Genomic DNA, 15,772 nt, shown 5'->3' with positions numbered 1-15,772 from the left:
TGTCTTGTGTGCACATGGACAGAGGAAATTAACTCCAATCAGAGTTAATCCTGCGGGGATTATGCCTATGTAGAGTGAGCTGTTGCCTTCTAAATAGCAATACTCTAGATTAGTACTACACCCTTAAATTCTGTCAGTTTGTGTGTTGGGGTAAGAGATGAGCCAGTGAACCAGGATGCCATGAGCCTGGCCGTTGTGTACAGAACAAACACAAGTAACATTCCATTACCTCGAGTAACTGTTAAGAGTGGTATGTTTGATAGTACGGCCTTGAGATGTCACTGCAACAGTTTACAATTCGACCCAAAATCTTTGCACCAAATTCCCCAAGTGAATGAATTCATACTCAGTACAAGTGCAAATAAACTCTATAGATTTCATCCCAAGATAATCCATGTATCTTTATTTTATATCTTGAAAAACAAAGCTTTATTGAAAAGGTCAACATTAACAGACATCTTTGTTGTTGTTAGAGCATATGACCCTTGGCCTGTAGCCATACAACCATCATGATGCAGAACTCTTTCCATTCCATATCCATTTGGAGTTACTTGACAACATTTTGAAAATTACTGATTAAACAAGACATTAACAATTACTGCAATGTAGACATCATCTTAATTGTGTGAAATTTCTCAAATCGTCCAATCACCCTGTTAAATTACACTCTCTCCACACAGCTACTCTACGGTATGTCTACGCTAGAATAATAGGATGTTACATTGTCTTGGCAACAGAAATATCCATGCCTATTTTCATAGTATGACTTACAAACAGCATGAAATTAAACAATATCCAACAAACACATGGATTCATACCTTTTTAAGGACTAACTCTTCTCTCAACCTATGTGTTTTAGATGGAACCTGATTGTTTTGATAAGCCACACAGTTGTAGTCAAGACTTACAAATATTTAATTGTGGTGCTCCCTATAGAAAACAGCTAAATCCTGAGTTCTCTATAAATGACTGAAAGTGTTTGGTAAGTCCAAGAATTGAACTGTCCAATAACTTAACTGTCCAGGGATGGCTTGAAAAAAACTTGGAACAGCCCACATTAAAAAGGTTATGTACATGGAATTGGCTGACACCAATAACACCATTAGCTTTAAATAACCCATGGTGGGGCGCATCTGTAAAGCTATGGATGTGAAGATCAGAACAGAAAAACACTGCTGTCAAGCCCAATAGAAAGAAATACATTTTAAATACTGCATCGTTGCATTTTGAATTTTAACAGCATTGGAGCCAACGTATCTACCGATCTCCAACGACCTAATCTAGTGTGGCCCCCGCCCAGCGTTTCTGAACCGTTACCTTCAATGGAGAGTATGTACTTAAATTCAGTTTAGTCTTAAGACAATAAGAGAGAATCAACAGTAATGACTAAAAAAAAGCATCAAAACAGATTGTGATATTGTCCTGACAGTAATAATCCACTCCCCCTGACTATCTGAGGGTAATCCTAAACCTGCATTTAAATCTAATCTGATTAGAATGTGTCAAGCATTCAGAATATGACTGCTTTCCCTATTCGTGAAGTTTGCTTGAAAAACCTTAACTTCTTAATAATACTAAATGTAGATTAAAAAGTATTCAATTTTGCAGCCCTTTCACTGGTAGTTTGAATACAAAGGTAGGCTGTTTAATATTGACCTGAATATAGACACACTGCAGTATAAGTTTTGCACTCATTAAAACTTAATACCAAAAACACAATAGATTTCAAATAAAGTATTCCAAAAATAACTTCCCAAGTAATACTATCCCGCATTAGACAAACATTCAAAAGTTAAGACATAGAAGAGGCAACTGAGATTGTCTTTTGTTTAAAAAAAAATCAAACATGCTCAAAAGTGCGCCTAGGGGATCAAATGTATATTAAACCATTTCACCTGATCATTGTTACATCACAATGACTGATGCCTGACACAATGACTGACACATTTCAAAACAACAATGTGAAAGACCAAATAGGTAACAGCTTGATTTGTGATTTTCTACGCTTGCATAGTTAAATATGAACTTCTAATTGTGTTCAGAAACAACATCACTGGTGCTTATGATGGATATGAAAATTAGAAATTGGTGGAGAACAGTAGAGTAGAGTGTTTCTCCATAGTTTAGCCTACTTAAGTTCAACCACACTAGTGTTTTGGTGTTTTACATTTAGTGCCTGTACCTTGTAATGCAACTTTACTGGAGTCCTCCAGTACCTAAATTGACCTGTTCAGCTAACCAAGACATCGCAACTACAGAAAAGACGTCTCAACACATGACCTCTTACTGCTACAAAAGACAAGCACCAAATAGCGAATTAATAATGACATAAAGGTTACCAGAGGTCTCATATGTTGGCCACAGAGGAAACGAATATCCAGGAAAGAAAACCGTACAAATTTAACATGTTTTTACAACATTTTAAAACCTAGAAAAAACCCAAGGTGCTTGACATACTCCGTTTGACCTGTTTGACACTTATAATTATGTCTTCCATCATTCTAATCGTGCACATACAGTACTTGCTAGGTAGAAAAAGAGGCCTTGAACCCATTTTGTAAGCTTGAGGCACTATATCCCTCCACAAAACCCAAATACGCTGAGACTATGCATACAGTTTGAAAGTGCATGTTGAATAGGTTATTTTTGGTGTAAATAAGTGCATAGATTGGTTCTCACATTTACAGTATGGCTTTTTTTTTCTTTTTTTTTTTTCTTTTTCATTGGTCAGTATAATACAATTCACACATGGCGGTAGCTATTCACTGTCTCTTGGTGTGTTTTGAATTATAATGACTCCTCATGTCCTTCCGGAGACGGAACTTCTCGCCACAGACACCACAAATATACAGGTGCACATCCATGTGCTTCTCCAGGTGATCCCCACTGGGAAAAATCTGGAAGCACACCTGGCAGATGGTCTCACCTGCTGACAAGTGCGAGATCATGTGACGAACGTGGTCGTGCTTCAGGAAGGTGCCCTGGTCACAGACTGGGCAGACGTAGCGCGCCATGCCCTTGTGCATGTCGGTGTGAAGCCGTAGTTGCCGCTCGCGAAGGAACTGCTTGCCGCATGTCTGGCAGGTGAACTGTTTCTCCTTGGTGTGCACTGTGTAGTGCTCTCGCAAGTGGCACCGCTGATAAAATCCCTTCCCGCAAATGGCACAGAAGTGTTTCCGTCTGTGGTCCAGCTCCCCCCCTTCATCAAGCAGGGTGGGACGAAAGGGTTCTTGCTCAGGGCACACTAGCGTATGTTCCACCGCTAAATTCTCACTCTCGAATACAAGGCCACAGAGAGGGCAACGGTAGCCCTCCAGGAGCCCCTCGTCCATTGCCTGAGCATCATCTGGAGGAGGGGAGTCTTCCTCAGGTGAGTCAAGGTCAACACTTTGGGGCTCACCACAGCGTTCGGCGTGCTCTTGCAGCTGCCGGCCTTTGATTAATACCTGGCCGCACCTCCCACACGCGCAGATGTGGCCCATATGGTTGGAAATGTAATGGGCCGACTGTTCCTCCTCTGTCAGCATAGCCCCACAAAGCTCGCAGGGTGATGAGTCCTCATCCTGTTTCTCTTCCTTAATCCTGAGGACCTTTGAACTTGAAGCACCAGTCTCATCTCCGCTGACTAGCGAGCCCTCTGTGCCTTCTTCCATAGCGGAAACACCAGCTGCTTCTTTGTCAAAGCGTTTTGTGTCCCTGGCTATGTCTTTGTAAGATCCGAGGCGTACACTGCAGCTTTTGATGCTGTGATTCCCCACCTTGATCACTCTGATGCTTGCCATCTCGGGCTCTGAATCGTCATCTTGTTCCACTTTGATTGTTATATTCTGGCTGGGGATAGCCTCGTTGTCTGTCCCCGTTCCCACAGACCTGATCACAGTTTCCGAATCAGACTTTTGGTCTGGCCAGTCATCCTCTCCTTTGCACATCACTCTGTGTTCCTCTGGTCCTTCTGAGGCTGAGCTCTCTGCTTTGCTGGAGTCATTATCCACCTCACTATTAACCCTGGGAGGCTGAAAGGCTTTTCGGTTGGTACAGGTAAGAATATGCTCAATGAGCAGCTTCTCACAGCTGAACACAAAACCGCAGTCGTCACAGGTGTAGGTGCGCCCAAATCGAGGTCGCTCCTTCAGGGTGGAGCTCCTGCCGGAACCCCTCTTCCGCAGGTCACATGGTTGCTCATTCACACTACTGTCCAGAGGTAGCGGAGGCAGAGGTGGAGCCACATCCTCCACTGGCCTGACGGTTGACACGTTCAAGCTTTGTCTCGCGGTGACAGCAGGAACCTTGGATGGAAGCTCAGGCTCGGATGCACCGGGTTTGTTGTTCTGGTCGAACATACGAACGCCAAATATCATCTTCCCTGCCGCCACGCATGCTGATGAAGATGAGCTTGAAGACGACGAGGATGAGGCGCAAGATGACGGGGTCAGGTTCGAGGTTCTGATGTCCCGCAGATCCTCCAGCGAGTCTGGGATGTAATACATCTGCAGGTAAGCCATGGAGGCCTTGAGCTCCTCAAACTCGTAATGGCCCACCATGATGCGGCCAAGGTACATGAGCTGCAAGATGAGGTCAAAGCATTCCGCACTGATCTGCATGTTGCTGAGGTCTAAACGAGCGGTGGACTGCTGGTCCCGGATAAACAGCATCCTGAAGTAGGAGCTACAGGCAGCCAGCACGGCTTTGTGGGCCCTGAAGTATGTATCACCAATGGTGATACAACAGTCACAAAGGAAGCCCCATTCACGCTGGTTGTTGAGCTGCTGCAGGACATGCTCACTGTGACTTGGCCTCGCCATCACCCTGGAAATGTGTAAATGGAGAAAAGATACATTAGATCATGGCTCGAAGCTAACTGAAAATGAGGATGGGAATTTTTTGGGTTGAAATGTAAGGAGACAAAAATCTAATTTCTAAAATGGTGAAAGTACGGTCAGGCTCTGTAGTGGTGGTAGTGGTAGTAGTAGTATTGGTGGTAAGTAGTCACAGTAACACAATACATATTAGGCGAATCATTATAAAAACACTGCAAACATGAATGATAACTGCATATACATTTTGAGTATCAGTTTCAAAGGAGTGTCTGTCTCCAAATGTGATTATAGTAAAAATTAATTTAAATTTCAAATTAAATACAGAAAATAGTCCTTCAAATAAAGGCACATTCCACGTTCGTAGACCCTTACACTGGTTGTCAAATTAAGCAAATTGGTCCTCGCGGTCTGTTTTTAGTGTTTGTTTCCTGTTTGCAACGCAAGGGCTGTATATGTACACCTGCGTTTTTTTCTTTTAACCTAGTGGCTCGGACCGAATCATAAACCAATCAACACAGTGCTTCAGGATCACGGAAGGGAAACGTGTATTTTGATTGGCTGTTGAGCTCACATATCAACAACCGTTCGCGAAACCGAGACCGATTCATGGACTGTGACTTTAAGATGGCCATAAGTCAGTAGCTCTGCGGACAGGTGTCATGAATATGAAACGTTTTTGGGTGTTCTCTTTTCAAAGTGAAAAGTCACTTCACCTCGTTTACAAAAATGAGCGAATTATTAAGGTGGGCCAGGCACATAAACATCGCAAACATTAATCACTTCCAAACTTATTTCATTCCCAAACATAATAGTAGTGTTGAGGAGCATGTAACTCTGTTTTCGATTTCCGTGAAAGCAAAGCTTTAAACATCGAGAAGACTGTCAACGTGTAAAAACAAGTCATAGTACGATTGCCCGCATGGCTAAATTTACAGTCATGCTGAAGCAGTTCCTTTTGTTGAGACTCGTCGTCATCTCAAATTAGGAGGTTTACATCCCGCCCACGCATTTTCATTGGCCTAATTCGGAGACAGAAGCGTGCGGGCGTTGTGGCTGTCAATCATACCCTCAAAAGTATTTTAAACTGTGTATGTCATAAAAGTAACATTTGTGAGCATTATATTCATCGACTTGATGAACTATCTGCTGTTGTACACGGTTTTGTCGGTATCGAAAGTGTAAGGGACCAACCGCTTCTGCTGTCTCTGATCTCACGCAAGCACGCACTGCCACCCCCGCGCTGCTTCCCGCATTCACGCTATGGGGAAAAAAGGTCTTCGCGCTTAACACTGTAATGTTTATACTCAAAGCCACAGGATATACTCACCGAAAAGAACGGGTGCTGCCAATTAATGAACAAAAACTCAAGTTGAGGAGCACTGGTAAAGAAGTTCCACCTTTTCTGCCTTTATCTAAGCATGAAGTTGAGTCGAGAATAATCGCGAGGGCGAAGCCCCTTCTGCTACACGGATGAAAGAACTTCCGCACAGCCGCTCTGCGAGCTCTATCACCGCACCGAGGCTGCCTGCGCTAGATCCAGCCCCACTCACGCAAATCCAACCCTCCATAGGACGGGGCTCTTCAGTGTGAATGCAACCGTACATGAAAATATGCACATTACCTTGCTGAAACGACAGCGTCAACAGACCAGCGTTAACATATAAGTTAAAAACGTAAGATATTAAACCAGTTTCCTGAGGGACAACGCTTTGGAAACTGTATTTCGTTTGGAAGAGGTTGCAGCACAGTACAGAAGGCAGACCATTTTAAAGCTGCGAGGTGAAGCATGTTAACTCATGCATGACCTCACAGGGCAGCTGCGGCCAGGTTTACGGTATTCGTGCAAGCTTCTTCCAGTTGTACACAATATAGGCTTCATACATATGAGTGGTATAGTATAATATAAAATAAACTGTTGTGCAAACCAGCATAATACTTTTCCACCCTGTTCCGCAAGAGCGGATATTTCTTTACCTACTTTACAAGAGTAGTCAGACCTTAAGAAAAAGAAACAATCAGTTTGAGACAGCAAAATGTACAGTATGGTCACGTGACGTATAACAAGCTTAGTTGACAATCGCATAGGAAGGAGCGCGAGACCACACGAGATTTTTTTTACCCGCAGCAACAAATATAAATCTAAACAATTTCACCCATTTAAATGGTAAGGAACCACTCCTCGATTGTGTTTCAGATTGACTTGATTGCACAGGTACTTACAATAGCTGTGCACGCAGTTTATCTCAGATTGCATTAACCAAAATTCTAGATTTAAAATCGACAGCCCACTTGACTCGGTGGGCTAAAACGAGTGCGAATTAACATGATGCTGTCGTGAACTGTGATTGTCACGTAGGCTAGCCAAGGCAAATTTAAAGAAAACGAGTCGGTAATATCGTGCATATGCAATAGAATGCTTCTCCAAATTCACATAGTGTTTAACGAGTAATATACGTCCAAATCGTCATTTAATACAGGTAATGTAGCAAATGGAGTATCCCAGGTATTGTCTCGTCAGCTTCAGAAATCTACAGTGCCGTAAGCGAATGTCTAGGTCCGCTGGGACCTGTAGTCTCAGCATAACAATGCACTTATACTGTTATCGGCTATTGTGAAATCTGCATCAAGGTAATCGAATAGTAAACATTATTTCTTGTCAAATGTTCCATAGTCTGACATGGTTTCGAGTTAGCTGTATGTATGTCTTTGCTGTGAGATGTTGCAAGACATGTTAAAAGAGCTAATATGCAAGCCATGTATACAGTAATTGCATGCACACAGGTCTTGCATCAGTCTGTTGGATTTATGGCAGGGCACATTTAGAAGGCTGCTGTTCTATTCAGAGGCAAACCTCAGGTCTGTTGGTTTCAAACACTGTCCAAAAAATGGAAGGGAAAAGAAAAATGTAGTTTGTCACTAGAGGTCACCATATTCAGTAAAATGAGTTTCTCTTAGTTGTTGTGTGAAGATAATGTTTTGTATTTGATTCACTCACCTGGAGGGTGAAGAACAAAGACCAAGTAATGCAACAATAGCTGCTATATTTTATTTCATTTTATTGTGTTGAATTATGTTGGTGTCCTAAACATTTATCTCTCTGTCTATCTCTTTGCCTGTCTTTGTTGTGTGTAGGTGTAACAGGTTGAGAGTGGGCGCCATGGATGTGTCCAGCCACAGCCTGTACCTCCTACAGCAGCTGAATGTTCAGAGAGAGTTTGGCTTCTTGTGTGACTGCACTGTTGCCATTGGAAATGTGTACTTCAAAGCCCACCGGGCAGTTCTGGCGGCCTTCTCCAACTACTTCAAGATGATCTTCATCCATCAGACCAGGTTCAAATATCAGTTTCATCACTACCCCATACAAGTTAGGCTGCAGCAGAATACGATACTATTACTGAAGACTTATTATTTATTTATAAGAGCTTCCTCATCCTTTTCTGTGCTTTGTGACATGGTTTGCATTTACTGTTTCTGTACTTCCATTTGCTACCTCAGGAGATCTGTATTCAGTTTGGAATGATGTAATGACATAATGATTTTCAAATGGCTAACATGTAACTTACATCTGTGTTTGTGAATGATTGCAGTGAGTGCATCAAAATTCAACCGACAGACATCCAGCCCGATGTGTTCAGTTACCTGCTCCACATCATGTACACTGGAATGGGGCCAAAACAGCCCGTGGACAGGAGCCGTCTTCAAGAGGGGATCAAGTTTCTTCATGCCTACCAGCTGTGCCACAAACCGGGCGATGCAGGTCCAGATGCGAACTCTGACCTGCGCATGTCCAACCTTTACGGCATCCAGATATCCTCCCAGCTCCCCAAAAAGGATGGCACAGGGCTGAAGGTTGGCGGGCAGCGGGACCCTGAGGGATCACGCTCCAGCGGACGGGTGGATTGGGCTGAGCACTCCCATGCACGATCCTCTCAGGCGGTCGGCTTGGAGGGCATCTCTTCTGACCACCAGCCGCCCTGCGGCATGCGGCCCTTATCCTCTGTGGCTTCCGGGGATGACTCGGACATCTCCACCAGGATCAAAGAGGAACGCCTGGATGATGAGGAGCAGGAGCAGGAGCAGGCCGAAGGGGACATGGCGTCGCTCCCTCCTCCGGCTCCTCGCTCCTCACACTCCCCGGCGCAGGGGAACCCCTGCCAGCCCACCCTTGCTCTTCTGTGCCCGCGGTGTGGAGAGCGCTGCCTGTCTCCCGAGGGACTTCAGGAGCACCTAATCAGCCATGCAGCCTGTTCCCTAGACCCACTAATGGAGGGGACCCCTTCTGAGGATACTGATTTGGGGGGGCCGGTTGGGGCAGAGGAGCCTCGGACCACAAGGGAGCGCCTGGATTCCGGGTGCCTAGAGGAGGCCCTAAGACAAAGTCAGGCTCTGGCCGACGAGATCGCGGCCGAGCTGAGACGTGGAGGGGGTGCGGGGGGCGTCGGGATCGGGGGGTTCACCGCCAGTCCCCCCATGGTGGGTCTGTTCACGCGGAAGAGGAAGATGGCGTGCGGCGTGTGCAACCAGCGGTTCTCGCACAAGAGCCAGCTGCAGGAGCACATGTTCTCACACGTGGGCAAGCCGCCGCGCCACCAGCATCCGCGCTACAGCCGCTTCTGCAACCAGCTCCTGCAGGTGGCGTGCGAGGGCATGGGTGACGGCACGCAAGGTGCGGGGGCAGGACCGGGGGAGGGGTCGGCGGAGGAGAGCGGGGCAACACAGGACAACGGCAGCTCCTGCTACTCGCTGGACTCGGAGGTGTCGCGGGAGAGTGTCGATGCCGTCGCTGTTGAATAGCGAATAAAACAAATAATACATTTATGAATGTAGAGTAGGGAACAAAGACAAAAGACAATACAAACAGCATACGCACTCTCTTTCCACACACAGACAGGATCTGTTCAAGGAAATGAATGGCGCCTTCTCTCACTCTTTTCCTGTCTCTTTTTGGCTGTCTCCAGTAGCCTGAATATCTTTTCTCGTATGAGTATAATCATGAGTATCATCATGATGTCGGAGGTCCTCATACTGTATGTTGGACTGTTAGTGCTTACAGTATTTGTGTTTCAGCATTGTCTAAGTTGTGATGTTTTATTTGATGTATAACTAAAAACGGCATATAATGCTATCCCAAAACATGAATTTACTTTGGATTACGCCATTTGTTTTCCTAATACAAATGATCTTTAAATCTTTAAATAATATTTGCGTCACTTTGGATGGAGTGCTTCCTACTTGCTAACGAATATGGAAATGAAACAAGTTTGCCGTGCCTTAGTAGGTTTAGTCCAAGAACTCATACTGCACTCATACTTTATAAAAAAGAAAAAAGAATAAAGAATAAAATAAAACTCATACTGCCCCAACAAAAGCACTAGCTTCTAAAGCTCGACCAAATACTTAGCAAGTTTGGCCAATGTTTTGTAATTCATGTGATGTTCAAAAGATTCTGACAACAAAGCTTTTGGTGAAAACATTTCTTTGAAAACAGTCGTACAATGCATGTTTTGTCAAAAAAACAATATATATATTTTTAATCATCGTAATGCAGCCTTTTGACCTGACACAAGTTGCTTGTTCACCTGAGATTAATGCTGCTGTGTTTGCAAGACACAGCAGTCACGATACAAATCTAAAACCCACGATATGCTTCTCACAAATGTCAGAAGACAGGTTGTAAACTGATCTGACACACCCCTAGAGCTAGTATAGCACCTATTTGGTGTAGTACAACTTGACACAAAATGAAACCCGAGTTAAACTTCAGCTTTAGCTTTTCTTCTGGGCGTTAATTATACTGGGCGTTAGTCTCAATGTTTCGTCTCAAATGTCAACTTTCAATTTGTTTTGAACTCATTGACCCAGAAGAGCTTGATATTTGTGCTAGACAGAGCAGCCTTGAAATTATGGCCTAATTTGATAGCTGGTGAAATTTCATTTGTCATGCCCCCTGGATGCTTCAAGATGGTGTCAGATGAGTAATTTATAATCGACAGCCAGAGATGACCGTACTGGAGCCATATTGACTGTATGATGCAGTAACTGAGACCAGCATGCCTAGTGTAGATAAATCATTCTACACACCACTTCTTTTTTCAATCCACAGTATATTTGAATCATGTGGCACTACAGTACCCCCATCATATCAAGGACAACATGCGTTGATGGTGCTAAGCATATTTGGGTTCCAGATTTCAATATAAGTAGTTCCGTTTCTTAAATAATCCATTGTACTGGTTGGTCCATGCTATTGGAATGTGCTGGTTTCTGCAGTTTTGTCAGTTTCATGTTTAGTGTGCTGTGATTGGTTTGTAGAACCTGTGTAACAGTTACAGATGTGCTTTTCATCTGTGTAATTTGTGACCAGTATGGTGTGTTTGTATTAATTTCACTTTGCCAGTAAGTATAAAGTATACATCATTACGTGGCACCCGTTTTCAGAATATTTTTGGTAATAAACTTGTTTTTCCAAAAATGATATGGCATCAGCAAAATGGAAAATATTGTGTTATGTTATGTTATAGTATCTTATGTTCTTAGTAAGTAGGGTGTGGATGAAGTGGTAGGAAGCACTACTTGTCCAAATGAATGCAAAGTCCAAGGCACTCCACCTGAAATAATGTCTTTGCTGAAATATCTTGTGATTTATTGTGAATCTTGTGAAATATCTACACACGATATGTATCTATATGTTCATCTCAATTAAGAACTTTTATTTCAGTAAGAGGCCTTACCAAAATTCACCCTGCCCCGGTCAGTATTCTTTTTAAAATGTTACTTCTGATCAAGTTTAATCAATAGTTACAATAATATCTGTCTCTGAGTCAGTCGTGTACTGTATATTGCCTTACTTGAAAGTGACAGTGAACAGCATATCTGCTAAACTGTATGTGAAAAGCATTTGCTCCTGCATGCCACTAGATGGCAGTGTGTTGTGAGTTTGGATATCTGGCTCTATTCATGAACCATTTAACAAATGGCTTTACAGCTCTAGAATATCATTTTGAATTCTGTCTCCTATACTAAAAATGAGGTCAGAGCGTCTGATTTCTGATCTAGGAGGCCCACCTCCAACTGAGTTAGCTAATCTCCCAAACCCAGTTTGGGCTAGAAGAGATCAGATGGGCAAGAGCTATGGAGTTCTGTGCCACACTAGAGATCCTTAAAGGCACACAGGGCAACTTTATAGGCTTGAGACTCGAAAAATAAACATTCAATTTCTAGTCTTTTTTACACGTAGTAAGTTTCAATAACTCCATACCATTACATATCGACATTCAAGGAGCAAAGATGAGAACTGATAGAAAATTGTAAACAACAACAATCGCCGGTGGGGAGAGGCCATTTTTCCATTGACTGGAATCCTGCTTTATTTATTGGTGGCACCAATAAATAAAGGGCTACGCTCTTGCGGCTAGAAGTAGATCTCAATTTCATAAAGATTGTCCTATCCAGAATATTTCCATTTTGATGCCCTAATGTTGCACTGGGTGCCTTTAAGAGCATGTGAAACATTGATAGAGATGGCATTTTAGGTGAAGCATCACTAGTTCTAGTCCTCGGCTACAGAACCGTGAGGCTGAATGTATTATGCATTCCTATGTGGCATTTCAAACTTAATGATTAATCAGATCCACTGAGAGACACTAAAGGTCTTCTTGATGGAGCATTTCATGTTAATAATGTATTTTTTATTCCGTCTTATTTTACTGAATTTGCTAAATCTGTAGCAATCCTTTGTAATTTAAAGAAGTGTTAGAAGGTCTCAATTGAAATAGGTACAGCTTTATGCATTTCTTTAGAAAGAAAAATAAATAGAGAGATGCGAGCCAGAAAGAAAAGCAGTCAAAAACAAGGGGAAGGTTTTGCCTTGAGATTGTGTGATTTTCATGTAAGTGTGGGTTCTTCATTGCTATAGGAACTAGATCTTATTCTAGTCAGGAGATAATGTCACAAATCAGAGCTAAAAATATCCTACTGTGGGAGGACACATATGTCACATTTTATATTTTTTTAATGAGGAAAAAGACCACATAGGGAAAGTTTTGTTCTTTAATTACAATCTGTAACACATTTGACCTTATTTCAAAAGTCATCACACACAATATTTTGAAAATGTAACATCATTTCTGAATGTCATGTTGGAGTGTTAATAATTCATATTGTGTGTTAGAACAAAACATCACATTATTTATTCTTACTATGAATGTTTAGCACGATAAACGTGATCACTAGACATCTAGATCCACAGGGCTGTAAAATGACACAAACACAAATTAATCCATATAAAGTCCACAAGGTAAGGAAAAAATATCTCTGGATATGTAATATCCTACAACTGAATATCCATAATATCCATGTCCATAAACTAACTCTAAGTCAGGCGTCTTCCACATGTGAACATTCATCACTGTGGCTGTTTGTTAGGGGAGGCTGTATTTCCCTTGAGAGCTGACACAGGGCACTTTTGATGGCGGCTCGTACCAGGGAGTTAGCGGTGAGTATCAGTAGGCTCTCACCACTTACCAGGCTTGTGTCTTCAGGTGGCAGGCTGTAATCAAATGTGTTGCAACAGGGTTTCACGTCTGTGCTGTTAGCCTCACACGGACTCCAGCAACCATCAACTGGCACAGTTAGGAACGACATGTTGCTGGGGTTCTTGCAAGATGCAAGGCTGTCACAGTCAGGACCCGTCATCTTGTTTGTGTTCTCAAACAATTGAATTTCATCTGGCCCATTCTCGAACACCTCATCCATGGAGATGGCAATATCAATTTGTGGTCTAAAGCCTGCGTCCAACTCAACAACACAGGTCAAGGTGACAACACCGTCAGAGAGACCTGTGGACTCTTTCAGATCCAGCTCGGGAGGCTCCTGTGTACATACCCAGTTCTCCAGCTTGTTTTCATCCTCCTTTGAGGTCAAATCCTCTGAGATCTGGCCGCTAGCTTCACTGGTCTCTTTTTTGGATTCACACTCAGTACCCTTTACACTGGCGGCAGTCACCTCGGCACTAATAGTCATGGTCTCTGGGCACCCTACTTGCCCATCACCATCTCCTTCTGAGACGTCTTCCTCATGGATTCTGGGCAGGTCCTCATTATAAGCCAAATGGCGGTCTACCTGTCCTTCAACACGCTCAGGCTGTGGTGTCTGTGTGCTGCCACATTCAAACTGGTTCGAGGAGACTGTTTTCTTTCGTCTGGTCAAGAAACCTTGAATTCTTTTTCGAAATGTTTTTTTTCGTGCCTCTGGGTCTTTCGATAATGACTGAGACTTGTTCAGGCATCTGCCTGCACGGCAGCCAGCTAATGGGAACCAAAATGTTCTGGTCCTACTCTTCTCTAGTCTAGTTCCAGTTCCAGTTCCAGATTCTGGATCAGTATCAGAGGCAGAGTGACACGTGTCACCTGGTGTGTCATCACTGGTACATTCCGTAAACTTTGGAGTCATTGCGTTCTCCTTTTGCATCTCAATGTCACCATGTTTGTCACGCTTCTTCCTGACACACCCAAACACATGCGGAAAAAGCCTCTTTAATCCCAATCCATCTTTAGTGGTCTGTTTTGTCTTCCTGCTGACATCAACGTGTTGCTTCTTTACTGCATCTTCCTCATCACAGGCAGAACAGTCATTTTGGAGCCTTGTATGGTGGCTTCCTCCAGTTTCCTCCTTTATATTGGTTTGAAGATTTTCAGGAGCCAGCCCCAACGTTATACCTTCCTCACCCAATGTGTCCTGGGATGTCTGAGGAGTGGAATCCTTTGGTGTTCCATTGATGTCCATTCTTCTTTGGTGTCTCAGTACTCGTGCGTCTGACCTCTCTCCGGTTTGGTTCACGGTCTTGGTTTTGCCAAGGAGAAGTCTTGGTGGACCTGTCAGTTTCCTCTTTAAGACAACCTTATGCTGTCCTTGGCCAGTGTCGGTGTCATGCATTGCCATGGCTCTAAATTGGACCCACGTCAAAGGTACCCTGCATGTAAAAAATTAAGCATTACAGTTTCATAATTGAGAAATGATAGTTTGCACAAGCACATAAATGCATTTTTGGGGACCTTCTGAACATGCTGGTCAAATAATTTCATGTGAAAAAACAGATGCATTATTATTTACACTTTTAAAATACTTATAAGTTATATAACTTATAATAAGTATAGTCTGTATATCATTTGTTCTCTCCATTGTATGTCGCTTTGGATAAAAGCGTCTGCTATATGACTAAATGTACATGCAAATGTAAATGACTGACAAAGCACACAACAGTATAGGTTGTACAGCAGTATATAAAGTCATAAAAACTCATAACGACTACTTTTATAGCAGCAGTTGACATTACAGGGGAAAATTGGTGAATGACCAGAGCATAGACTGATCACTTGAGTTCTTACTACTGTGCAACACGTCATGAAGCGTGATATTATTGTTATTACACGTAAGTAGCTACTTATGAAAAATGACAACATAAATTGCCCAACTGAAAATTTAATATTAACTGACAAAATAGTTCGGGAGATTAGTAGATTTCAAATACTTTCCGAATACAATAAAAATGGTAGAAATATCTGGCAGCCTCGTGTATCCAAAATATATATATTGACGGTTTGAATAGTCTATTTGAAGAGAAATCTTCACCTTACAGTATTACATTTCTCAACCGATGACCTCAGCACGCGCGTGAAGATTTTCAATCATTCGCACCGGATTTGACCTTAAAAGTGCAAGCGCATCTGAGTAAATATTTTCGAAGTTATATACCAATGTATGAAAAACATCCCTTGACATGAAAACTCTTGGACTCGATTTAAATGTCTAGAACATACCTTAATGTACTGAAGTTCGTGATAAGATGAATATCCAGGGGAGGTGGGGAATGTTCTCCCTCCACCAGCACGTCTACACCCAAGTGGTCGCTGCCGCCAACATGCAGTCGCATCTTGCCCAGTTTCCATAGTAACCTG

At 42.9% G+C, this 15,772-nt stretch overlaps 2 protein-coding genes across 2 annotated transcripts; one reads left to right on the top strand and one right to left on the bottom strand.

Annotated features, from left to right (window-relative positions):
* Positions 1 to 2,708: 2,708 nt before the first annotated feature.
* On the bottom strand, positions 2,709 to 6,274 carry zbtb1 (zinc finger and BTB domain containing 1). Its single transcript, XM_080860793.1, has 2 exons — positions 6,145 to 6,274; positions 2,709 to 4,806 (listed from the first exon to the last, which is right to left on the bottom strand). Exon 2 carries the CDS (start codon positions 4,800 to 4,802, stop codon positions 2,763 to 2,765), a length of 2,040 nt encoding a protein of 679 aa, XP_080716919.1. The 5' UTR covers positions 4,803 to 4,806; positions 6,145 to 6,274; the 3' UTR covers positions 2,709 to 2,762.
* zbtb25 (zinc finger and BTB domain containing 25) lies at positions 6,083 to 9,611 on the top strand (the record flags this gene model as incomplete). The annotated part of the gene is made up of 3 exons (XM_080860795.1): positions 6,083 to 6,199; positions 7,950 to 8,147; positions 8,405 to 9,611. The coding sequence occupies exons 2-3, from the start codon at positions 7,975 to 7,977 to the stop codon at positions 9,609 to 9,611; spliced, it is 1,380 nt and encodes a 459-aa protein (XP_080716921.1). The 5' UTR covers positions 6,083 to 6,199; positions 7,950 to 7,974.
* Positions 9,612 to 15,772: the final 6,161 nt, after the last annotated feature.

The sequence above is a fragment of the Sprattus sprattus genome (genome assembly GCF_963457725.1).
Source record: "Sprattus sprattus genome assembly, chromosome: 2".
NCBI lineage: Eukaryota > Metazoa > Chordata > Actinopteri > Clupeiformes > Clupeidae > Sprattus > Sprattus sprattus.
Note: the sequence above shows the minus strand (reverse complement) of the source record. Positions and strands in the feature narration are given on the sequence as shown.